The sequence below is a fragment of the Taeniopygia guttata genome, chromosome 14, assembly GCF_048771995.1.
Source record: "Taeniopygia guttata chromosome 14, bTaeGut7.mat, whole genome shotgun sequence".
In the NCBI taxonomy this organism is placed as follows: domain Eukaryota; kingdom Metazoa; phylum Chordata; class Aves; order Passeriformes; family Estrildidae; genus Taeniopygia; species Taeniopygia guttata.
In genome coordinates this window covers 13,660,585-13,684,658 of record NC_133039.1, presented here as the reverse complement: position 1 = coordinate 13,684,658, position 24,074 = coordinate 13,660,585, and the positions used below count along the sequence as shown (strand labels likewise).

Below are 24,074 nucleotides of genomic sequence, written 5' to 3'. Positions count from 1 at the left end.
TCCGTCTGTCCTGTGCTGTCCTGTCCTGTGCTGCCCTGTGCTGTCCCATCCAGTCCTGCCAGCACTGCCCGGCCTCCCCCTTGCCCTGCATCCAGCCCTGTGCCCGGGATCCCCACACCTTTCCCCGCTCACAGCGAATACCCCGGCCCGGCCCCTGCCCGGGAGCCCCGGGAGCTCTGGGCCGGGTCCAGCCGCCCCCGCGGAGCTCTGGCCCGGGGCCTGGGCGCTGGGAGCCGCGGTGCTGGAGCGCGCCAGGGCGGCTGCGGATCTCATCAGCGCCCGAGGGGACAGCACGGGGGCCAGCCCGGCCTTGCCGTGCGGACAGAAAGCGCCCGGCAGCGGGATGGCGGGGACGGCCCTGTCCCTGTGCCTGATCCTCGCTGCTGCCCTGCAGCCCGGCCTGGCCCGGGCACCGGGGCCCCCGGCCCGCCCCGGCCCGCTGCTCCTGCGGCTGCGGCGCCTGGAGGAGCAGGTGGGTGCCCAGGTGGGGAGCGGGTGCTGCTCAGCCTGTGCCAGGGCACACTCAGCATTTTGGGTTGGGCAGGTGTGGGAATCCAGGGCTTCCCTCTGGCTGCCCTGGCAGGTCTGGGACCCTGGCAGGGGTCAGAAACCCCCTGGACAGAGCCCCCAGAGACACTGTCTGTGATCTCTGTCCATGGAGAGGAGTTTTCAATCTTACAGGATGAATTACAAGCTCTGAGTGTTTGATATAAGTAATAATTAAGTGTGACACGGGTGCAAGAGTAAAATTTTAGGTTTCTAGATTAGGGGTTCAGAGGGGACAAGATGGAGGAATTGGGTGTGTCTTGTCCTTTTTCTCCTTCTTCATGCCCTCCATGTTTCACTGTGGTGTTGGCATTTTTCTGTTGGTTTAGGCTGGGGACACACTGTCCAACGTAGGTGACAGATATTGGCACGTTATTGTAAATCCAGCACAGGTAGTTTCTGGTATTTAATGTTTGTAACATCCCACTGAGGGCAGAGCCCCACACGCTGCCCTGCAGGACAGAGCTGCGGCAGGGCAGCAGAACATGTTAGAGATAAGCAAAAATAAACAACCTTGAAACCAGCACAGACGAATTATGGCTTCTTCTTTGGCAATGGGGCAGAAAGACAGAGACTTTCTACAATCTGGGAATCACCAATACCCACAGATTCCGACAGGCAGGGACCCGGCATGGGGACGTGTGTTCACCCCACGTCATCCCACTCCCTTGCAGTTTCTCCGGCTCCAGGAGGTGACACTGAACCATCTCCAGAGCATCGCCAGCAACTACAACATCTCCTACAACATCGACGGACGATTCCAGGCACTGGCGGAGCAGGCAGAAGCGGCTGATGCTGCCTGGGCTGCCCTGGGTGCCGAGCTGGCCCGCCTGGCCACTGCTGGCCGGCGGCTACGCCGGAGGCTGAAGAGGCTGGAGGAGACAGTGGGTGCCCTGAGCCCACCGCACGGCCAGCTCACCCACCCATGGGCTGCACTGGAGGCTCGCACCAAACCGCAGGGTCTGCCACACGCTGCCCGCAGCACCCCCAGCCCTCGCCGCCCCAAGACGAGGCAGTGGCAGCAGCACCGGCAGGAGGACGGGCAGCGGCCGCAGGGTGATGCCAGGCCCGGTGGAGCGCCCGGGGAGGATGAGGAGAGCCCTGGGGATGTAGCAGCAGCACCCCAGAGCATGGCAGCAGTGCTCCCCACCGTAACCACGGCTCCCCAGGAGCAGCCCCCAGGCCCCCCCGCCCCGGTGCCCGCCGCCCCCGCCTGTCGCACCGGCTCCGTTCTGCTCTTCCCCAACACCTCCGCTGAGCACGGGGCCGTGCTGGGGCTGGGGCCACACCGGGGCCTGCGGGCGATGTCGCTCTGTGCCTGGCTGGCCACCCCAGCCCCTCACCTCGGGGCTCTCCTCTCCTATGCCACCAGGGAAGGGCACAGCGAGCTGGCCGTGCACAGCCATGGTGGGGATCACCCTGGCTCTGCGCGTTTCATCCTGGGGGACGGGCAATTTCGGGAGCTGCCGGTGGCACCGCTCCTGGATGGCAAATGGCACCACTTGTGCCTCACCTGGTCCTCCAGCCAGGGTCAGTATCGCTTCTACGTGGACAGGAGGCTGCTGGCTGCCGGCTCCGGCTTCCAGCAGGGCTATGAAATTCCCACTGGTGGCTCGCTGGTGCTGGGCCGGGGGCAGGACGGCCCTAACATGAACTTGGGCACTGGAGAGGTTTTTGTGGGTCACCTGGCTGGCTTGGCTCTCTGGAGACGGGCTCTCCTGCCCGGGGAGGTGGCCAGAATGGTGACCGGGCTGTGGCTGCCCCGGGGCCCCCTCCTCACGCTGGCCGATGCCTCCTTGCAGGGCGGGGTGCGGAGGGTGGCGTGTCCCTGCCTCCAGCACTGCCTTTGACGAGGCTGTGGCAGGAATGGTGCCGGCTACCAGCCGCTCCCGACACCAGCTGAATCCTCCCAGGGTGATGGGACACCCGGCAGGGAGAGCGCCTCAGAACCGGCACCACCGGGGGAGGGAAAATGGGAAAGGGGTCTTGGCAGCCAGTAGGGCAGAGGTGGGACCAAAGCCAGAGGTCGCCTGCTCCTAGTGGATGCACAGCCCATCGTTCTGATTAAAATGCTCCTAACGTGAGAGAAACCCAATTTATTATCTCTGTCCTGCTCATTCACTCAGCGCCACTCACAGCCGGAGCGGTGACGCTGCTCATTCCCTGCCCCGAGTGGGAGCGGGGGAAGCGAAACACGGGACAGCCGTGGGGCTCCTCGGCGGGACAGGCTTTGGCCCAAGCTGTGCTGCTCCATAAGGCGAAGCACACTCTCTCCCGAGTGTCTGCTCTGAGGAATTCTGTGCCTGGAGAGCTGGAGCAGCGTCAGCTCCGGCCGTTCCCGGAGCCCCGTGTTCCCTGAGTCCCGTGTTCCCATCCCATCCCATCCCATCCCATCCCATCCCATCCCATCCCATCCCATCCCATCCCATCCCATCCCATCCCATCCCGTTGTTCTAAATGAAAATGTTTCCAGCCAAATTAAAAATGAAATAAAAATAATTTTATTTATGATTAAAATCTATCTCGCCAGCGACAAGGAAAAAGGCAGTGCCGAGCTCGGGATCGGCGCTGGGTGAGTGACTGACAGGACCCCTCACAGCAGAGGTTCCTCCAGACACCCACACCACCCTCTTGGATCCCACGGTTTTTATAGGAAATTGTCCACCCGGGGCGAGGATGTCAGCCATCCGCCTATTCTCCCATTCAGAGTTCCCCATATTCATAAAGTTCTTTTCTCCAGGCCTATTGAAGCGATATGCGGAATAAATAAATAGACTCCACAACTCGAGGTAGTTATGAAGTGGGTATGTATTGTCGGCGCCCGGCACAAGTGAGATAACTCTCCGAAATCTTGTGCCCCGAGCTGAAGTTTGTCCCCCTACTTTATTCACAAAGGTGTTCCATATGCAATACATTACACAACTTTTCTATGCATATTCAACCCCTGGCCCCGCCTGTCTTCGCTTCTCATGCTAAATAGGTCCACGCCCTTCTGGGCATGCGTAGTTTTTTTGTGGGGTTCCTTATGGGGGTCCCTGGTGGTCTTTTAATTGTAATCTTCATCTTCCTCTGCATTGAACTTTTGAACTCTCCTCCTCTGCGCTTGCGCTTTTGGTCCTTTGCTCTCCTATCTGGATAAGTTCATCATCCTTGACATGTTGGAGACGGAGGACTTCCTTGTCTGAAAGTCTTAGCATTCTTTGTCCTTTCCGGTATTTGTCTTTTTGCAAGAAGCTTTAGAGATCTTTGTTTTCCTTTCCTATGCCTTTCTGTGCAGGGGTTTCTTAAAATTCAACACATGATTCTACAAACATGATACATTCATTTTTGATATATTCATTTTTGATACATTCTTTTTATACATTTATTTTTGATACATTCATTTCTGATACATTCATTTTGTTAGTTCAAGTGATCTCTGGAAAATCTTTTGTTTCACTATCCTGTCCCGCCGCCGCTCCGAGCCCCCGCCGGAACTACAACTCCCATGGTGCCTCGGGGCGCCGGTGGGCACGTGACGGCGGTCACATGACGGCGCGGCGGGGCAGGCCCGGCCCGGTCCGGCGGAGCACCGCCGCCGCCCCGCATGGCCAACGTCGCCAAGAAGGTGTCCTGGTCCGGCCGCGACCGCGACGACGACGAGGACGGGCGTGCGGGAGAAACCACCCCGCTGCTCAACGGTACCGGCCCGGGTGCGGCGGGCAGCGGCCGGCAGGTGGGTATCGCCGGGGGGAGCACGGAGAGGGCCGGGGCCGTGTGTGCGCCCCGCTCCGTTCGCGGCCGTGCTGAACCGCGTTGGGTGTCCCGGGCTGGGAAGGCAGAAGCTGTCGGGGTGAGGGCCGCGGGGAGCCCGGAGTGTGGGGGAAAATCTGAGCGGGACTGAGTCAGGGCCCGTCCCTGCTGCTGCCTTGGCCGCTGCTCCTCCGCCGCGGGACGGTCCCTGCCCTGCTCCTGCCCGCTGAGCTGCTCATTCAGAGAATCGCGGCGTGGATTGGGTTGGAAGAGCCCTAAAGCTCATCCTGTTCTACCCAAGGACACCTTCCACTAGAGCAAGTTGCTCCAAGCCCTGTCCAACCTGGCTTGGGAAACCTGTGCCAGGGTCTCACCACCCTCATTTCCTACTGACATCTACTCTAGTCTCCTTTTGTTTAGTTTGAAGCCATTCTCCCTTGTTTTGTCTGTACCTGTCCATCTAAAATTAATTTGTGCTAAATGAATTTCTGCTAAAAATGTATTTCTGTGAGAGCCTGACCTGCTGCTGCTGGTCACCAGGTAGGGCTCAGACACAAGAGCCTGTGACACTGGAGTGGGACAGAAAGCAGGTCCAAGGTGGGCTATGTCACAGAGGGAGGCCAGTTCCTTCTGGCAAGTTAATTTGGGATAATTAAGTGAGGAGAGCTTCTCTCCAGTGTGTCCTCAGGCTGCCTGCCTGGTGCTGTCTCCCCCTCATGCAGCTCAGTGAAGAAAGCTGAGGCACTCAGTTGAGGGTGGGTGGAATGTCAGGATGGGACCATGGAGCACTTTTGTGCCAGCACCAGGTGGGACAGGCATTGCTTCCAGGTTGCATCCTGGAATTTCCTGTGGAGAGTTTCCTTAGAGACCTGAGCTTAGATAGGGAGGAGCAGTGCCAAGTTCTGGCAGTTGTTAGCAGGGATGTCTGGCCCAGCACGATTCTGTGCTGCCTGCTCCTGGGCAAGTCAGAACAGCAGGCTAATTAGAGGGAAATGCAGGGCTCGTTAGGCTGGAAGAGCCTTGTGTAGTGAGTGCTCTGGGAGCAGGGAATGGCAGCTGTTCTGGGGTGAAAATAAAAGTAATCCTCCCAGGCAGTGCAACAGGACCCTGTATCTTTACAGCACATTGGGAGTTCTGGGGGTTTGAAGGGTGTTAGAGTAGGGACTGACCATGTCTCATGGCTGGGGGTCATTAGGAGAGGGTTTTCCTGGAAGTTTGGAAGAAGTGCCTGAGGCCTGCTGCAGCAGGGGTGGTTGGGGTGGACACCCAGCCCTACCAATGTGATTTATTGTCACTGTGTCCCTGCACAGTGCAGGCAGGTCCCAGCTGGTGGCATTTTCCTTGGCAAGGGAGGAGGGGGAGTCCCTTGCTGGGGCTCCAGACCACACGTGCCCCTGGCAGTGGCAGCTGGGTTGTCTCTGTAGGGCTGCAGTTGTATTTTGGTGTTGGGCAGCTGCCTCTGCCTTTGCCCCAGATGCCTTTCAGTTGTGTGGATTGAAGCAGGAAGGCAGGGCAGATTTGGGGGAGAAATAAAGAGAGGCCTGGGCTGCTTAGCTCAGGGAGATTTAAACCTGGGTTGTGGTAATACAGTAAAAATGTCCCCTAACATCACTTCTTCCCTTTGTCACGTGCTTGTTTAATGGAAATGAAAGTGATCTTAAGGTGACCAGAGGAAACACAGATCTGTAGCTCCTCAGCTGAAAGCTGAGAGGGACTGAGATCAAGTTCTGGTGGGCAGGAGGTGAGGAGAGGTGGCTAAACACAGCTGTGGCTGTGGAGGGGGTGTGAGAGTCCTGTCCCTGAGATCTGCACTGCTTTGGGGCCAGCTGAGCTGACTTCATCCTCTCACCAAGGAGTGAGAGGCAGCCTGGGTGTCTGAGCATCATGCTGTCCCTTCCCTGTGTTCTTGAGCCACGTGTGTTGGTTCTCAGGCTGGGAAGTGGGTGGAAAATGTTAGTAAGAGCAGCCAATTTCCATCATGAACCATTCTTTGTGGAAGAACGTTTCTCCTTCGCACCATCAAAGATATACTGAGACATTTGTGCTGAAGTGCTTTGATTTTGGGATTGGTTTAATGCTCCTGCTTCAAAGGGGGCCTGCAACAAGGGGTCACCATCATGAAGGCCAGGCTGCTGCTGGGCAGGCTGTGCTGCTGAGCCCCTGTGTGTTTATTCTGGATGTTACTGGTCTCGTTTTCTTTAATCTCAAGTAACAAGGTGCACGAAAGCAGCCATGCTGCAATCAAGAAATCTTGGTGGGAGGAGGCAGAAAAAGGGAAGTATGAGTGCTGGGTGAGCCCTGATTCCTGGCAGATGGGCTGCAGATTGCACACCCCAAGTTACTGGCAGAGAGGCTGCTTGTGCCTGCCCTTGTGAGCCTGGAGGTGACTGCCCTGGAGAGCCCAAACACTGCAGCCTCGGGAAGTGTCTGCAGGTTGCTCAAGCCATGGGGGGCTCTGGCAGCTTCATCCTTGTGCTGCTCCTGTGCCAAGGGAAAGGCCAGGGCAAGGACAGCATTTCCCATCCTCCTGGAGGTGAGGGTCAAGCAGCAGCTGTGCCCTGGCAGTGGCAGCAGGAGCCTGGAAGCAAAAGCCAAGTGGTGACACCTTGGGGAGAGTCCAGGTGCTTTCTCCCCTGTTGGTGAGGAGCCCTGTTCTCTCCTGCTGTGAAGCATTTTGGGGATGATGCTGGGTGGGTTTGAAGCCTGTCTCAGCTGTGGCTGTGTGTCAGAGGAGGGAGGTTTCAAAAGCCCTGCAGCTCATCTCTCCCATTCACTGGCAGAGCTGGTGACAGGGTTCTCATGCTGGTGACACACCGGTGACACAGCCTGGAATCTTCCACCCAGGTTGGTACGAGGGGCAGAGCGTTCTGCAGCCAAGAGGGCCCTGGGGGCTGGAAATCCTCTTCCTTCCCTCCCACAGCTTCTGTGGGCTCCTTCTGTGGTCTGTGCTGGGCTTTATCTCACAGATAATGGAAAGTCACATGCTGCCAGCTCGTTACTGAGCACAGGATGGTGACAAGGGGCAGTGTCTAGGGGAGAAATGAGCTGTGGAGCAGAGGCAGACACTCCCTGTTGATGGTTCTCTAGAGAAACGTTTGGGGCTTGGTGGCTGTGCACACAGCCTGGGTTGGATCATGGAGATCATGCATCCAGGCCATGAGTGGAAGGTGGTGGTTGAGATCTGATTTTTTTCATGTTGAGGTTGATCCCCAGTTTGCTCTTGCTGGTCTCAGAGTGGGTGCCAGCATGACAAAGGGGAAAGGGACCTCAGGAATCCCTGAGGGGGTTGGAGCTAGGGGCTCTACTCCAGCCCCTGCTAAGAGCAGATCCCTGAGGGACACATCCAGAGGAGCTTTGGGTAACTACTCTGCACCCTGTTTGGTCCCAAGTTCAGTGTGTCACCAGCCACAGGGTGAGAATTTGGCTCTGGTAGCTAAGCAGAAATTCCCTTACTGCAGTTATCCACTGCTCCTTGTCCCATCAATGCAAAGCTTCAAGGGAAGTCTGGCTTTGTCCTGTCTGTAACCTCTTATTGGGTGTCTGGGGATGGCATGAAGAACTCCCTGAGAAGCACCAGCTCCTCCTTGTATATCTTACCATGTGCTCCAGCCCCTAATTCTCTTGCTGCTCTCACTTTCTGTACCTTTTCTGTCCCAGGAAGCCCAAACTGGATGCCAAGCCCCAGGTGTGCTATTGCAGGTGGAGGTGTGGGATCCCCTCCCCAGACCTTCTGGCAGTGCTCTTGCACCACCCAGGAGGGGGTTGACCACCTCCACTCCAGGTCTGCACCACTGACACCTCTTCACTCACCCACCACTTGCTGCAAGACTTTCTCTGCTGAGCTGCTTTCTGACCACTGGGACTCATCCATCCCAGGTGCAGGGTTTGTATTTGCCTCTGTTGAATTTGGGGGCTTCCCTGCAGCCTGGTGAAGTTCCTTGGAGGAGCAGCCCAGCCTGCCAACATTCCTGCCCACTAACACTGATGATAACTTATTTTGATTCAGACCAAGGCTCCAGACATCTCTTTGCAATTATCACCCAAATGAGCTGAAGGCTGGGTGCTCTGGCAGAGTGAGGCTCAGTGTGTCCCAGAGCCTCTCCTGGGGCAGGAGAGCTGTTAACCCATCTGTGCCCTCTGGGTTTTGGCAGCAGTGCATGTTTTTATGTGGAGATAATCACAGCACAGTCACACCAACATCACACGTACCCAGGATCAGCAGCTGCCTTGGCTGAGTTTGAAAACATCCCAAGGAGGGCATTGCTCAGGGAGTCTTTGAGCTGTGCACAAATAACCTTTTCTCTTGGCTCCAGGCTGCCTGAATCTCTCCTTTTTCTCTTATCATTCTTGGGTGCTGCTGGAAGTAGTTTTTTCCTGACCTCCTGGCATGTGATGCCTGTGGTGGTGAGACAGGAGCCATTGCTAACAGAAGGAGAATTTTCCATGAAGGGCTGGTCCTGCCTGAGGTCTTAAACAAAGGACAGCATGAGTGACATTTTCCATCTCTTTGCCTTGATCTTGCCCTGGATGTGTGGCACCTAACGGGAGCCTTAAATCCTTGTGCTTCCTCAGTCCTGGTGGGGTGTGTTCCTTTGCAAGGTGTCAGCTTTGTCCCCCCAGGTTTCAGGGAAAGGAATGTGTCCTTCCCCTTCCCTGGGATGGTGGGGGCCTGGCTGGGACCTCAGCCTGCCAGCAGAGCAGCTGGGCACTGGCAGGCACTGGAACAGTTCCTGTATCCAGCTCGTGACCCTAAGGTCAGGGAGGTGACAGCTTTGGTGTACCCAGCTCTTAGAAGTCCACTGTGGTGTGCTCTGGCTGCTGGGAAAAGGCTCCACCTGGATCCTTCCCACTGGGGGTGTGGAGCCATCGTGGACCAGAAGCAAAGCCCAGGCTGTTTTTGCCAAACCAGTGTCTGGAAATGTTAGCATGGAGCACTGTGGGCTGAAGCTGCCGGGGGCTGAAGGGCACCAGAGAGGGTTTGAGAAGCTGGGGCAGAACCCATCTGCAGGTCAGGGAGTGAAGGAGAGTGTGGAGCAGAGGGAAAAATGGGAAAATAGGTCAGGCTGCAAACACAAAGGGATATTCTCCTCTGCAGTGACGTGCAGGGCTCCCTGCAGCTCCGGCCTGCACGTTCCAGACGGGATCGTGGGGATTAAAGCAGCGAGAGGCTCGATCTGGGACCTGCCAGCAGAGAGACCAACGTGCCACAGCCCTGCTGTTGCTCACCATCCCTCTTCTGCCCTCCTCTTCTTTAACCTGGCATATGGGCAGGGGTGAGGCTCTGGAGGGGAAGATCTTAATGCTGAGGAATGGTGTTTGGGCTGTTATTGGGGACAATGCTCACATCCTTGTGCATCCCTGTGTTTTGCAGCGATGGAGGGGTGACAGCAGCCTGCCTGCTCCAGCTGGGTCCCCCTGTGGCACTGCTCAGCTGCAGCCCAAGCCACTCCTTGCCTCATCCAGGTGCCCAAAAAGTCAAAAAACTCCTGTGCTATGCAACTGCTCTGCCACTAAAAACCCCGAGTGATCAACAGTGAAAGGAGAAGCTGCTCCCCAGAGGGAGATGCAAATACTGCTTCCCAGCATCACACCAGGGCAGGCTGAGAGAGACATCAGAGTCCCCAGGGCTGTGCAGGAGCAGTGTGCCACTTCCTCCTGTGTCTCCTGGCTGGCAGCCAGCCTGGCTGTCAGCTGCCTGGGGGGTGACAAACACGCTGATGTGCTGTGCTGCTCCCAGCTGGGAGCCACTGCCATGGAGCAGATGGCAGAGCCAGACGTGCCCTCAGCTGTCCCTTGCTGCTGGCCGGGCCTGGCAGCTGAGGGCACGTCGTGGTGAGCTTGTGGCTGTGCAGGTGGCACGTTGTGCAGGGGCTCTGTCCCTCCCCAGCCTCAGGGGAGTGTGGAACGTGCTGCTCAGCACAGGTTTGTCGGCACGGCGCTCCGTGCCAGGGGCTGGTGGTGGCCAGTGCCCATGAGCCGCTGCTGGATGGCACCTCCCCCAGTGAGCTGGCAGGTTGGAGCAGCTCACCCACATCCTGGCAGGCTGCTGCTGCCTCGGGTTCCCTCCAGGGTGTTGGATCCCACCTCCTTGGTGTGTCCTCTGAGAGCAGGGGGGCATTCTGGGGGGTTCTGGCGGTGGCAGGGGGGCAGAGCTCTGCAAGGGAGGCAGAGCACGAGCATCTTGCACGCCTGCTCCATCCTCCTGAGAGATTTGAAGTGCATTCAGGAGTTGACCTGGTTACCCTTCTCTCCTCAGCTCACTCCTTCCTCCTTCCTGCGCATCGGGCAGCTGAGCAATGTGGACCTCAACGAGGACATCCATGAGCTGGTGAGTGGCACAGAGAGGGGCCCACTGTTACTGAGACCCCTTCCCTTCTTCCAGTAACAGCTGCTGCTGTTCCCTCCTTCACATTCCCCTTGTTCCACGAGGACTCCAGCACTTCTTCCTGGGCTGGGTGACCTCTGGGGTCAGAGGGGCCCCTCTGGGATCCTCAGTAAATGCCCTAATTCGGGGCTGGGAACAGCTTTGCACAGTCGAGGCATTTGGGAAACAGAATTTGGTTTCTGCCCAGAAACGTGGGTTTGCTTGAAATAGCTCCTTGCTTTTGGCCTAAGGAATTTCCTGCTGAGCTGAAAGGTTGCCCTCCATCAGGACATGGATTCAGTGCCAGGTCAGCGTGGCAGTGTGGTACCCAGCTGGGCAAACCCTGCACTGGGGAGACATCCTGCCTGGGGGTGGAGGGGTGCTTGGTGAGGGTGCACCCCTGACAGCTGGTCCAGCTGCCTTAAATCCCACACATCCACCAAGGGGTGGAAAATCATCCCAGATCCCTGCCTGCCAGGCAGCTTGCAGCTGCAGTCCTCTGTGCATCTCCTGAGCATCAAAAGGAGTTAAGCCAACAGTTGCACGTGGGTGGGAGGGCTGGACTCCAACCTGGCCATCCTAAGCTGTGCATCACATCCCACAGGAGACAGAGGTGCCTCGGCAGCGTCCCAACGAGATCCCCCACAACGAGAAGCTGCTGTCACTCAAGTATGAGGTACGTGCCCATCTGCCCCTTCTTGGGTCTGCCCTCTGGGATGCAGCAGGGGAGGCATGAGGGGCCAGGGCTCACAGCTGCCCCGTAAGGGCAGTTTCAGTGTGGAAGGAGTGAAATGGAGGAAGGAAAACGATAACAGGAGCACGGTGAGGGGCTGAGGACAGCACTCCCCAGCATGGGGGTCTCTTCACCTGGTGGTACACAATAACAGCATCTCCCTTTCCCAAACTAGAGCTTGGACTATGACAACAGTGAAAACCAGCTATTCCTGGAGGAGGAGAGGAGGATAAACCATGCGGTGAGTCTTGCCAGGCTGCCCACAGATCATCTCAGCTGGGGTGGGTAAGGGAAGCTGTTCCCCCTGCCTGGCTGCTGAGGGCTTCTCTGTGCCAGGGGAGGTTGTGCTTAAAGCCTAGGTTGAGCTGGGATGGGTTTGTGGGCACTGACCAGCCTGTGACAAGCTGTGAAACCACAGGCTCAAGGACCCAGCGAGAGGTGGTTGGAATGGGAGCTAATGTGGGTGCACATGGTGGCATTGCCTGGGGGTATGGGGCAGGTCCCTGAACAGAGGGACTTCTGGAGTCATGTGAAACATCTGCCCTGGGGGCTTTGGGAATCAGTTCCACGGCAAGAATCCCAGCAGGATGGGCCTAATGGAGGCAGGAAAGCTGGAAAAGCGCCTTAAGGATCCCACAGAGGAACAAGAGCACTGCTTAAAATCAGTAAATTGTGTCCAGGCTTCGCTGGATCAGCCAGCACTGGTGCTCCCTGGCTCTGCTCAGAGCTTCCCAGGCTGGGGAGTGTGGCAGGTGTGTTGGGGTCCCCTCGAAGCCAGGCTGGATGGCAGCAGGGGTGAGCTCTGTCTGCCCCTCAGGCGTTCCGCACGGTGGAGATCAAGCGCTGGGTGATCTGCGCCATGATCGGCATCCTCACCGGCCTCGTCGCCTGCTTCATCGACATCGTGGTGGAGAACCTGGCTGGGCTCAAGTACCGCGTGGTGAAGGACAGTATCCTCACAGAGCACTGGCTGCTGGCCAGCTGGGACCTCTGGGATCTCCTGGGAGCCATCAGAGAGGGGTCATGGGGAAGAGGGCAGCGATTCCTCGCTCCGGTTTGGTGGCACAGACTCTGCTGCCCAGCTGCTCTGCAGGGCTGAGCTGTGCCTGGCTGTAACAGGAGGCTCATTTCAGCTGCCCTGGATGCTCTGAGTGACATTTGCTCCAAGTGAATGGCATCCCTGCCCATGGGGAGCTGGAGTTAGATGGTTTTTAAGGTGGCATCCAACCCAAACCACCCTGTGATTCTGTGAGGTGCTGTGGTGGGGAGGATGGTACCCAAGCAATACTGGCTTTTCCTTGAGCTGCTGCTCCAGACATTGACAAGTTCACAGCCAAAGGGGGCCTCTCTTTTTCCCTGTTACTCTGGGCCACCCTGAATGCCAGCGTGGTGATGGTGGGCTCTCTGATCGTTGCCTTCATAGAGGTAAGAGTTTGGAACTCTTCTGGGCTCTTTACATGGGCAAAGCAGGGTCATGTTTCCAGAAAATGTGCAAAATATTTGAACAGTGAATGTGTTTCTGCCAGTTTGGCTCCTGGTAGCACCAGCTCCTCGGCGTTGGCTCCAGCTGTGCTGTGGGGTTTCTGTGGGGCTGGCAGACTGCCAGGGGCTGTGCTGCCAGCCTGGGGCAGAGGCTGTGCTCCTGCCTTGGGCACGGGTGCAGCTCTCCCAAGCCTTGGCCCTAGATCAGGGCCCAGGTGTGTTGGGTGCACCCAAGTACCAACAGAGACCAGTGTGGCAGAGTGCCTCAGCTACAGCCTCTGGAGGACAAACCAGAGTCGGGGAGTCCCCATGGATCACGCTAATCCCCAGTGTCTTCCTTGTGGCTTTGCCTTTGTTCTCCCTGGCTCCCCCTCCTGTAACTGTGACAGGGTGGGGGAACACCTGAGTGTCCCCAAGAACCCATCCAACTCCTCTTTCCTTGGCACATTTGCCCTTAGGAAGTGGATGTCTCCCTCAAGCCCATCTCTAGAGCCTGTTGATAAGCTTTGGCCTCATCTCAGAGCCACCCTGAGGGTGTGCTGTGTGTGCCCTGGTGCTGAGAGACAGGGCTAAGGTGGCTGGTGTGTCCCCATCCTGTGTGTGACAGCTCTCCCTGCTCCCTGCAGCCCGTGGCAGCTGGCAGTGGCATTCCCCAGATCAAATGTTACCTCAATGGCGTGAAGATTCCACACGTTGTCCGGCTCAAGGTAGGAAGCAGGAGGTGGTGGGACGGCCTGGGCACACTGGAGTAGTCCCTGCCCACAGTGTGGCACAGCAGGAGCTGCCATGAGCTCCCAGCTCCATAGCTGTTTCTCCCCCACTGCCCAGAGATTAATCTCCTGCCCTGGGAGCAGCAGCTGGCACTGGGAACAGCAGCTTTGGCTAGACTTTTGCTCTGGCCAAGAAGAAAATTGACCAACCCTGTTGCCACAGTTGGGGGGCTGAGAATCATGAATTCCCCGGGGTCGTTGGCTCCTCTCATGCCTCGGGGCCCTCTGGCTCTGTGCCCCCTGTGGCTGCCATGCTCGTGTTCCTCGTGCCACCCCTGTGACGTGCTGTGCCCTTCTCTCGTGCAGACCCTGGTGATCAAAGTCTGCGGGGTCATCCTCTCGGTGGTCGGCGGCCTGGCTGTTGGGAAGGTGATGTGCACAAAGCGCTGCTGGCGTGTTGGTCCCCGCTGCTGGCACTTGTCACAGCCTGTCACCGGTCCTGTGCTGGGGACAGGGTGCTAGGGGCCCCATGGTGACCTCCCAGTGTTATTCCCTGGTGTCTGCTGGCCAAGGTGACTGGCATGCCAAGCTTGGGGAACCCCAGTGGTGCCACCGTGCCAGCCTGTGTGTGGCTTGGCTGAGGGCAGAGAGCAGCAGCCCCTGTCCATCAGTGGCTCTCCCTGCAAACAGTAGATGGGAGAGTTGGGTGCCCCGTTGGGATCTTTCTGGCTTGCTGGGATTGAAGGCAGGCAAGGGAAACACTTGTTTCTTCAGCTAGTGGGAGCAGGAGGTGGGCAAGGGAGGTATATGCTAGGATAAGGATTTCATAAAACCATGGAATGGTTTGGGTTGGAAGAGATCCTAAAGATCTTCTCATTCCAAACCCCTGCCATGGGCAGAAACACCTTTCATTAGAGCAGGTTACTCAGAGTTCTGTCCAGCCTGGTCTTGAACACCTCCGGGATGGGAAGGGGGAAAATGTCAGGGTCTGTATTTCCCTGAGGGAAATACAACCCAGCTTCAGGACTGCAAGCTGGTGAGCAGCATTCAGCCATGCCTGTTCTTCCTTCCCCGATCTGACTGTGCTCTCTGGCCCCTAGGAAGGACCCATGATTCACTCTGGATCCGTGATTGCTGCAGGGATCTCCCAGGGAAGATCCACGTCCTTAAAGCGAGACTTCAAGGTTGGTGTTGGGGTGCGAGGGGCCGTGCTGCCGGTGCCCTTCCGTGCCAGCCCAGGCTGTTCCCACTGCTGGCTGGGCATCATCCTTGTCCACACCCTGAGTCTTGCCTAAAATCAAGCCCGTGGCCAGCCCTGAAGCTGCCTTCACTCCTGTTTCAGATCTTCGAGTACTTCCGCAGAGACACAGAAAAGAGGGATTTTGTGTCGGCCGGAGCTGCCGCCGGCGTCTCGGCTGCTTTCGGTGCCCCTGTGGGTGTGTGTCTTACTTTGTTATTAACAAAGGAGTTTTTTCAGAAGAGTCTTACTGAAATATGAGATTATAAAGTTGTATTTTTTTTTTAACTCTGTGTGGAAAATGGTTTCTTTTGGAGTACAACAATGTGTTTGGGTTTTTTTAAGTTTCAGTGATTTTTAAAGGGTTTTTTGAGTTTTCAAGGTCAAAGTTCTTCAAGATTTGATGTTATACTTCTGTTAGTAGGTTAAGAAGTGGAGTAAGTTTATAATTTGTAACTTAAAACAGATTGAACTTAATTAATCTCTTTTAAAAGGTGCTGTAAATTTTGTAAGGCGTTGACTTTGCTTTGAAGTTGTGTTTTTTGTGGTTTGATTGTTTGTTGTGTCATCTTTTATTTTAGATATTTCTAGGGTGAGATTTCCTGTATTTTTGATGTTGAAATTTCTAGTCTAGTATTTTGAACTTCAGTGACAACGTTGGCTTGAGTCTGTTCTATTTCATTTTGAGTTGGTGCTCTCTGGCACTGAGCAGTGCCTGGACATGGATTTCCTCAGGAGGTTGCTCCCACCTGCTTGGAGGCAGCTCTTGGGATCTGCACAGGGCACTGCAGGGACCTTCCAAGTTTTCCTGCCGTGCCATGCAGGTGTTGGCCCTGCCCAAGGGCAAAGGGCTCATCTGCCTCCCAAATGTTGCCTCCCTGGGATGGAGAATGGCAGTGGGGGGCTTTGCTGTGATCAGTACATCACTGATGGCTTGGTGAGCCTGCCTGTGAGAGGGTCTGGGCAGCGTGGGCACATGGCCTGGGGTCAGTCTTGGATCTGTAGCCAGGGGGCTGTGGCACGTGCCCCTTGTGTAGATGTTGTATCTTGTGTTGCAGGGGGTGTCCTGTTCAGCTTGGAGGAAGGGGCTTCCTTCTGGAACCAGTTCCTGACGTGGAGAATTGTAAGTGCTGGAAATCAGTGGGGAGCTGCTGGTTCTGGTGTGAGGCATTGCCTTTTCTGGGTGCCCTGCAGCCCCAGGGCTCCTGACAGCCCTGCTCCAGCGAGGACCCATCCCAGGGAGCAGCATCCCAGCTCCCCTCCTGTGCCCTGCTCCTCAGGGGCTGAATTTGGGTCTGGCTGAGCTCCATCTTGCTGCCAGCTCCTTTCCAAGGGATCTGCCTTGAGCTGTGCCCCAGGGCAACAGAGGGGCAAAAGAAGAAGTGAGACCCTGGTCCGTGTAAGCTGCCCAAAAGTGCTCCCAAAGTGCCACCACAGGGAATGTGACCTCCTGTCCCCACCACACCACGGGCACCAAGCCCTGCCCAAGGACCTTGGGGATGGTTTGGGGTAGTGCACAGGGAATGTGGTGAGGAAATGGGGCTGGAGGCACTTAGCAGTGACTCTGGGCTGCATCTCCTTCCAGTTCTTTGCCTCCATGATCTCCACCTTCACGCTGAACTCTGTCCTGAGTGTTTACCACGGCAATGCCTGGGATCTCTCCAGCCCTGGGCTTATCAACTTTGGCAGATTTGACAGCGAGGTAGGCACAGGTATTCCCCATGTAGGGCCCTGGGGAGGGGTTAGAAACAGCCCTTAGCAGCTTTGGGGACTTCAATTTGTCCATAACCTCGCCCAGGGGCTGAGGCAGGCTCTGCCTTCTCTGGGGTCTGGCCAGATCCCAGCTCCACCAGCCCCAGCAGAAGGAATTTCTGGAGGCTGTGGGCTGTTCAGGGGAGACTTTGGGGCAGCTCTCGTGCCAGCACAGAGTTGTGCTGTCCCAGTAGTCAGTGACTGACTGTGGGACTGCTGATGGGCCAGGAGATCTGAAACCCACATCTTTATTGCTTGCAGAAAATGGGATACACAATCCAGGAAATTCCTATCTTCATCTTTATGGGAGTGGTTGGTAAGAGAATGCTGCTGTTTCCATTTGATTAGTCTGAATAATTTCCTCTGTTCTCTGTCTGGGTCTAAAAAGCTTTGGTGTCCAGTTTCCTGGGGAAAATGGGGAATCCATCAAATTCTGGAGCAGTGCCTGCTTGTGGGGCTTATGCAGGGATGAGAGCTGGATCCTGTCCCAGCCCTAGCAGCAAAGTCAAGCCCCTTTAACCCATGTTGAGCAGGGTCTGTGTTGTAGTCCTGGGCAGTCCCTTGCTGCCATGTGAGCTGTCCTTATCCCCATGGATTTGGCCTGTCCTTTGCCTGCCTGGTGCCAGCACTGTGACATTGGCCCCTGGCCACCTGCAGCTGGTACCAGGCAGGTGACAGGTCCTGGCTGGCTGCAGGGACAGCATCCACATGTCCCAGGGCTGTTGGTCACTCTGGATGGGTTGTGGATGATCTTCTGAGGTTCCTTGTGTTGTAGGCAGCCTGGGCCCTGCGTGCTGAGCTTTTCCTCTCTCACATTTGCAGGTGGGATCCTCGGAGCCCTGTTCAATGCCCTCAATTACTGGTTGACAATGTTCCGGATCAGGTAAGAGCCCGCAGGTAATGAAGGGGATTGATGTGGGTTGGCTGGTGCATTCTGCATTCCCTCAAAGTGGCATTCCCACATGGTGCAAGGCTCCATGTAATCTCTCATTTAATATGAGCAACAGCAGTTCCTGAAAGATGCCACGTGCCTCTCACTGCCTGTGGCTGTGACCCACAGCATCCCAGCACTGCTCTGACCCTGCCAAATGTTTCCCTCCAGTGGCTGGAGGGCCCAGAGAGGTGCAGACACTGCAGACATGACTGTCATGTGCCCTGAGAGGACTAAGAGAAGGGAGAAAGCTGCTAAAGCCAACTGAGACCAGTGTGGTCCAGCCAGTACCTGTCACCAGCTTTTCAAGCAGCGGGACAGCCTGCCAGGGTCTGGGCAGGGAGCAGAGGCAGCCAGACTGTCATGTGCCTGATGTGACATGCCCAAGCAGGCTGGGCTGATGCTGCCCACACCCCTGGGTGTCACTGTCATTACCCTGTTCTCTTGACAGGTACATCCACCGGCCCTGCCTCCAGGTGGTTGAGGCCATGCTGGTGGCAGCAGTGACGGCGACCGTGGGGTTTGTCATGATTTACTGCTCAAGAGATTGCCAGCCCATCCAGGGCAGCTCTGTGGCATATCCCCTGCAGGTAGGACGTGCTGCAGAGCAGCATTCAGGGTGGGGGGCACCCTGAGCCTGGGGGGCTCAGCAGGGAGACAGGACCCTGCTGGGTTTGGGACACTGGACCTTCACAGCTGATGCCCTCCAGCGCAGGCAGAGCTGGAGACCCAAGGATGCTGTAGGTGTCCTCCCTGCTCAGAGCTGCCTCCTCGCTGGCACATGTCCCCCAGCCTTCCCTGCCACTTCTAGCCCTTTCTTACCTTGCCTTTTCAGCTTTTCTGTGCTGATGGAGAGTACAACTCCATGGCCACTGCCTTCTTCAACACACCCGAGAAGAGCGTCGTCAACCTCTTCCATGACCCTCCAGGTCAGTGCAGCCAGCAGTGAGGCCTTGAACGTCAGCAGAGAGGGTCCCTGTGGTCCTTGGCCACTGCTGGGACAAGGCAGAGGATGGTCAGCCCATGAGGGCTTCACAAAACACTGCAGTGCTGCAGTGGTGGAAGGAGGATGGGTGCTGTGCCTGGTGGCACCTCTGAGCTCGGCCAAAGGGCTGTGCTGTTGGGAGGCTGTGGGGCCAAGGACCTGGTTTTGTTTGTGCACATTTGCAGGCTGTGTTGCTGCTGAGTTGTGTGAGAGTGACCCTTGCTGTCTGTCTGAATTCTGCTCTGGAAATGTCACTAGGATGTTTTCTTAATTAGCAGGGCCACTTGCCCCATAATAACTTTACCTTCTGGGCAGGTTGTGGAGGTGGATCTTGGGGTTTGGATTTGCTTGAGAAATGCAGCTTGGTTCCCAGGTTCCAGCTCCATTTCCTTGGACCTGGTGTAACCCCAGCATCTCTTGGATGGGATCTGTGTTCTCTGGAATCTGAGTTCTGTGCCCAGCTGCACGTGGGTGGGGAACAGAGAGATCCTCAGCCCAGAGGGTGCTGCTTGGCCACCTGCAGCCAAGAGATGACCATCCTTTGTCTTGGGGCTGCTCTCTGCAGTGCTGGGTCCTCCCTGACTCAAGGCTGAAGGAGGGGTTGCAAAGTACTTGTTTAAACTAGACTGGGCTGCTCAGCAATCCCAAAATAACACTTAGCTGGGCTGTGGGGTCAGCAGGGTGTCTCTGGGATGGCACAGCCTGTGCTGTGGGACAGCGTGGCACTGGCTGGAGCAGCTGTGGGAGCTGCAAGATGGGAGGGACTTTGCAGGCCATGCTCTGCAAAGCATGTTGATCCCAAAGCTGCCAGTGGGACCTCTGTCCTCCCAACCTTGTCCTTCAGCCCTGGCAGTCCCTCCCTCGGGGCTCTGAAGTTCATTGTGGGAGTCTGGGAACCACGGGGCTGGGAGGGGACGAGTCACGAGATGGAGGAATGGGATGTGAGGGCTTGGGATGGCACTGGCTGGGTAGGGGGTGCTGGAGGGGGCAGAAATATCCTGAAGAGCCAGTTTGAAAGGTGTACCTGTGCTGCCAGAGCAGGAGGTACAGCCCAAGAAGAGGGGCTCTTGCTGCTGGCAGTGTATTGTGAGGCTGCTGCTGCCTGATCCGTGACCACTGCCCATCACAGACTCTGTTCTGTCCCCACCCCAGGTTCCTACAACCCCATGACACTGGGCATGTTCACACTGATGTATTTCTTCCTGGCCTGCTGGACCTATGGCCTGACAGTGTCTGCAGGGGTCTTCATCCCCTCCCTGCTGATCGGGGCAGCCTGGGGGAGGCTCTTTGGCATCTCCCTGTCCTACCTGACCAAGGGCTCGGTGAGTCCTGCCTGGGAAGCCCGGGCACCCAGCCCTCTTCCCTCGCTGCTGGGCTGGTGGTGTGTTCAGAAAGTGTGCCTGGAGCTGCCTGAAAGCTCTGAAGTGGGCTGGCTCCTTGCTTGATGTCTCTGTGAGCTGGGTCTGGGCCTCCCCACATCCCAGTGGAGCCCTGCCATCAGCTGGGTTGTTCAGGCAGCTTCAGGCACCTCTCCCCACTTTGGAGGAGGGTTTGGGGGCCAGGACTCTGCTGACTATCTCTGAATGCCCTGGAGCCAGCAGGTGACTTGGCTCCTTTTCTTTCCTGTGCTCAGATCTGGGCTGACCCTGGGAAGTACGCCCTGATGGGAGCTGCTGCACAGCTGGGTGAGTTCCCCATGGCACAGCGTTGGTTGGGGTAAAGATGTCATGGGAAAAAGCACCCCCTGCTTCCCTGACAGCTTCCTTCCCAGCTGAAGCCCAGCCTGGCTGTCAGCTTCCTAAGCACCCTGCCAAGCACAGTGAGGGCTGGGCTCAGCCAGGGCACCCCTGGGTGGGCAGTTCTGGATCACTGAGAGATCCAGGGCTCTCAGGTGGTCTGTGATGCCCTCACTCTGTGTTTCCTTGCCCTTCCAAACCCACTGGGTGCCTCTGGCAGGTGGGATCGTGCGGATGACGCTGAGTCTCACAGTCATCATGATGGAGGCAACAGGCAACGTCACCTATGGCTTCCCCATCATGCTGGTGCTGATGACAGCAAAGATTGTGGGAGACTACTTTGTGGAGGTGAGGGCTGGTGTGCTCCCCAGGACCGTGGGTCAGGGCTGGGGGGCCATGGGGGGCCAGGAGAGGCATGTGCTCTCCATAAGGGATGAGCTGCTGCCTGGCTGTGGCCTTTGCCACCTCACCAGGCTTCTCCTGATGGCTTGGCTCTTGTTGCAGGGACTGTACGACATGCACATCCAGCTGCAAAGTGTCCCCTTCCTGCACTGGGAGGCCCCAGTGACATCCCACTCCCTCACAGCCAGGTAGGTGGGCTGGGCATTGCTGTGGCAGCAGCCTTTGGACCACGCTGTTGGCCTGAGCTGGGTGTGGAGGTGGTGACCTTTTGGTTGCAGGAGCCTGCTGTCCCCTGGTACCACAGCTCAGCTTCTTCCCCAACAGGGATGTGATCTGCAGTGTGTTCCTTCCTTTCTCTCTGGCAGTTTTTGCGGATAGAGGAGGCATCAGCACTGAAAAGCTGTGTGTGTTGGGGGGATGTTTAGGGTGTGAGGGTACTGAGGCCCTGGCACAGGGTGTCCAGAGAAGCTGTGGATGCTCCTGGATCCTGGAAGTGCCCAAGGCCTGGTTTGATGGGGCTTGGAGCCACCTGGGATAGTGGAAGATGTCCCTGCCCGTGGAAAGGGTTTGGAATGAGATGAGCTTACAGGTCCCTTCCCACCAAACCAGTGTGTGCTTACAGGATTCAGTGTGTGCCCCTGGGGCTGTGTTTCACCCAGAGCTGTCCCTGCAGGGAGGTGATGAGCACTCCTGTCACCTGCCTGCGGAGGATCGAGCGCGTGGGCACGGTCGTGGACATCCTCAGTGACACCTCCTCCAACCACAACGGCTTCCCCGTGGTGGAGAGCAACCCTGACACCACGCAGGTAGCCTGGGTGGCCCTGGGGTGGGGATGCAGCCAGGGTGGCCACACGAGGGCTGGCTGCAGCGTGGGACCCTCACACACCGTGCCCTTTGCAGGTTGCCGGGCTGCGGGGTCTGATCCTGCGTTCCCAGCTCATCGTCCTGCTGAAGCACAAGGTGGGTGATGCTGCCTGGAGACTGGGTTGTGTCTGCTGTCCCTGTCTCAGGCCGCTTGCTGGCTGCCTTGCTCAGCTGGCAGAGGGTCCCTGTCATCTCCCTCAGCTCACCCAGGGGATGGGTGCTGCCTTTTGGTGGTGGGGTTACCCCAGCACCATCCTGCACCCCACTGGGCTCACAAGCCCTGAGTGAATGGGAAGCAGGCTGTGCTTTTGCAGATGCTCCATCTGTCCCACCCTTCTGCCCTTTTCCCTCCCTGGCCCTGTGCATGGTCTTGGTGCCTGTGAGCTCTGTGGGTTTGTCCCCAACCATCTCTTTCCTCCCCAGGTTTTTGTGGAAAGGGCCAACAGGAGCCTGGTGCAGCGGCGGCTGAAGCTGAAGGATTTTCGGGACGCCTACCCCCGCTTCCCCCCCATCCAGTCCATTCACGTCTCCCAGGACGAGCGCGAGTGCATGATTGACCTCAGCGAGTTCATGAACCCCTCGCCCTACACCGTGCCCCAGGTAATGGCCAGGGACCCTCTGCACAGCTCCCCGGGGACCAGGGTGGGCAGTGGGGGCTGGCTGGGGGAGCTGCAGCCCCCCCAGCCCTGTTCTGCCTCGCAGGAGGCGTCTCTGCCGCGGGTGTTCAAGCTCTTCCGAGCCCTGGGCCTGCGGCACTTGGTGGTCGTGGACAATCGCAACGAGGTGAGTCCCTGCTGGCTGTGTCCGAGCAGCCTGGGCTCCCCAGGGGACAGGGACACGCTGTCCCCAGGCTGTGTGCCCACGTTGGGCTGTACCCTGTCCCTGTTCCGGCAGGTGGTGGGAATGGTGACCCGCAAGGACCTCGCCAGGTACCGGCTGGGCAAGGAGGGCCTGGAGGAGCTCTCGCTGGCACAGACGTGAGGCAGTGTGGCCCAGCAGAGATGTGCCCCGGCCCCTTGGAGCTGGGGACCCCCTTTTGCAGGAGGTGGGGAGAGGACTGGGCCAGCCCCTGCAGGCGTCACGGTGCCTGGAGCACTGGCATGGCCGTGCTGCCCCGGCCCTCCTGCCTGCTGCTGCCTTCCCACGTCTACTGCCTCCCCTTGTCACCCATTCCTCTGCTTCCCTGAGGGATCAAAATTCACCCTTGGCTCTGTTAGCTCCTGGAATAGGCTCTCCTTGAAGGCTGGGTGAAGGCTGGAGTGTTCCATGGGGAGCAGGATTGCCCTACTGAGCTGGGCACAGTTCTCTGACACCATATGTGGCCTCTGTTGCCTCATCCACCCAGTCTGGGCTGTCTGGGACTTGGCCCTGCCCTGACTTTGGCTGCAGGGCCTGTGAGAGGAGCAGAGGGGACACCATGGGGCTCCCTCCTGCCCCCAGGCCCCCATTCCCTGCTGCCCTGTGGTCCTGCTTGCTGGGTTGGGCTGAGCTCTGGGGTTGCCTCCCTGCTCCTTGGGGCTGAGCAGGGGGATGTGCCCTGCTTGGCTGTGCAATAAAAGGGCTCCCCTGGTTCTGCAGCTGCCGCCTCTGGCTCTTTCTTGGCTCCCTCAGGCACTCTGACCCCAAACCATGTGTGGGGAAACACCCCTGGGATTTGGGGCAGGGATGGGGAAGGGAGAGCTGCCTGTACTTGGGGAGATGTTGGTCCTGCAGCCTGTGCCCCTCTGCCACTCCTGCAGTCCTCTCACCACTGCTGCTCCCACACTGGGGTACAGAGTCACTCCTGGGGCATGTTCTGGCCCTTTCCAGCAGCCTGGGCCTTCCAGGCACCCCAAACCCCACCACCAGTCCTGGATTTGGCTGGGGGTGGGAGCAAAGCCAGCCTTGGCACCTCACTTCTCCCATCTTCCCCCATCCTTGCTCCTCTCTTTGGCATTGCCCTGTGCCCTGCCCTGGGACTGCCCCTTCCTCACCTGGTGCCTGGAGAGGCTTTTGACTGCAGGATCTGTGCTGAAATAAAGTCTGTTTGTACTTTTATTGTGGTGCTGCCTGTCTCTTGCTTCCCTTCTTCCCTTGGGGCTGGACAGAACCCTGTCCCCACTCCTGCTGCTGGCACAGGCTGGGGGGTAGCTGCATCCTGGGCTCAAGGCAGGGGGTGGCTGCCTCTTCCCGCGTTCTTTTCCCTTTCAACACCAGCACAAAGCCACCACAAAGCAGAGGATGCCTCAGCCGGGCCCTGGTAACAGCCAGGGGAGGAAAAACCAGCCCTGCTCTCCTGTGTGGGTTCATATCCCTGGCCCTACCTTGGGGCAGCGGAGCTGTAGGGCACAGTGGGTCCCCAGGGCAGAGTGGGTCCCCAGGGCAGTGCTGGGTCCCCCTCTGTGCTGACAGCCGGGTGCTTTATGAGGCCCCACGTCGCCCTTTGCCCCGGCGCGGCCGAGATAAGGGGATGGGATCCTCCGACTTGGGCCGCAGAGTAAACACTGCTGCTGGCTGCTGGCTCCTGCCCTCACCACTTCCCCGCTCCTCCCGCTGCTGCCAGCACCCCTGAGGCTGGTGCCAAGCCGTGCCCTTTGTCTCTGGCAGCAGGGACACCAACC

General features: G+C 57.7%; 2 protein-coding genes across 2 annotated transcripts; both read left to right on the top strand.

Annotated features, from left to right (window-relative positions):
• Positions 1 to 46: 46 nt before the first annotated feature.
• PTX4 (pentraxin 4) lies at positions 47 to 2,852 on the top strand (the record flags this gene model as incomplete). Its single annotated transcript, XM_072935804.1, has 2 exons — positions 47 to 472; positions 1,221 to 2,852. Coding segments are annotated over 2 exons (1,602 nt in total), but the record flags the coding sequence as incomplete, so codon positions are not given.
• A 1,202-nt stretch (positions 2,853 to 4,054) lies between these two features.
• On the top strand, positions 4,055 to 23,511 carry CLCN7 (chloride voltage-gated channel 7). The gene is made up of 25 exons (XM_030284716.4): positions 4,055 to 4,261; positions 10,535 to 10,606; positions 11,247 to 11,318; positions 11,551 to 11,616; positions 12,193 to 12,325; positions 12,691 to 12,800; positions 13,484 to 13,564; positions 13,934 to 13,996; positions 14,668 to 14,751; positions 14,910 to 15,003; positions 15,863 to 15,927; positions 16,390 to 16,506; positions 16,818 to 16,872; positions 17,379 to 17,439; positions 17,939 to 18,077; positions 18,323 to 18,416; positions 19,625 to 19,794; positions 20,106 to 20,157; positions 20,429 to 20,556; positions 20,713 to 20,798; positions 21,284 to 21,416; positions 21,511 to 21,570; positions 21,898 to 22,074; positions 22,177 to 22,257; positions 22,369 to 23,511. Exons 1-25 carry the CDS (start codon positions 4,133 to 4,135, stop codon positions 22,453 to 22,455), a joined length of 2,409 nt encoding a protein of 802 aa, XP_030140576.1. The 5' UTR covers positions 4,055 to 4,132; the 3' UTR covers positions 22,456 to 23,511.
• The last annotated feature ends 563 nt before the right edge of the window (positions 23,512 to 24,074 follow it).

What these genes read in the sequence shown, in the direction of transcription:
- CLCN7 (XM_030284716.4), top strand. Translation starts at nt 4,133, where the DNA reads ATGGCCAACGTCGCCAAGAAGGTGTCCTGGTCCGGCCGCGACCGCGAC. An exon ending in TGGGAGACTACTTTGTGGAG is followed by an intron (nt 20,557 to 20,712) that starts GTGAGGGCTGGT and finishes CTCTTGTTGCAG; the next exon opens with GGACTGTACGACATGCACAT. An exon ending in TCGTGGACAATCGCAACGAG is followed by an intron (nt 22,258 to 22,368) that starts GTGAGTCCCTGC and finishes CTGTTCCGGCAG; the next exon opens with GTGGTGGGAATGGTGACCCG.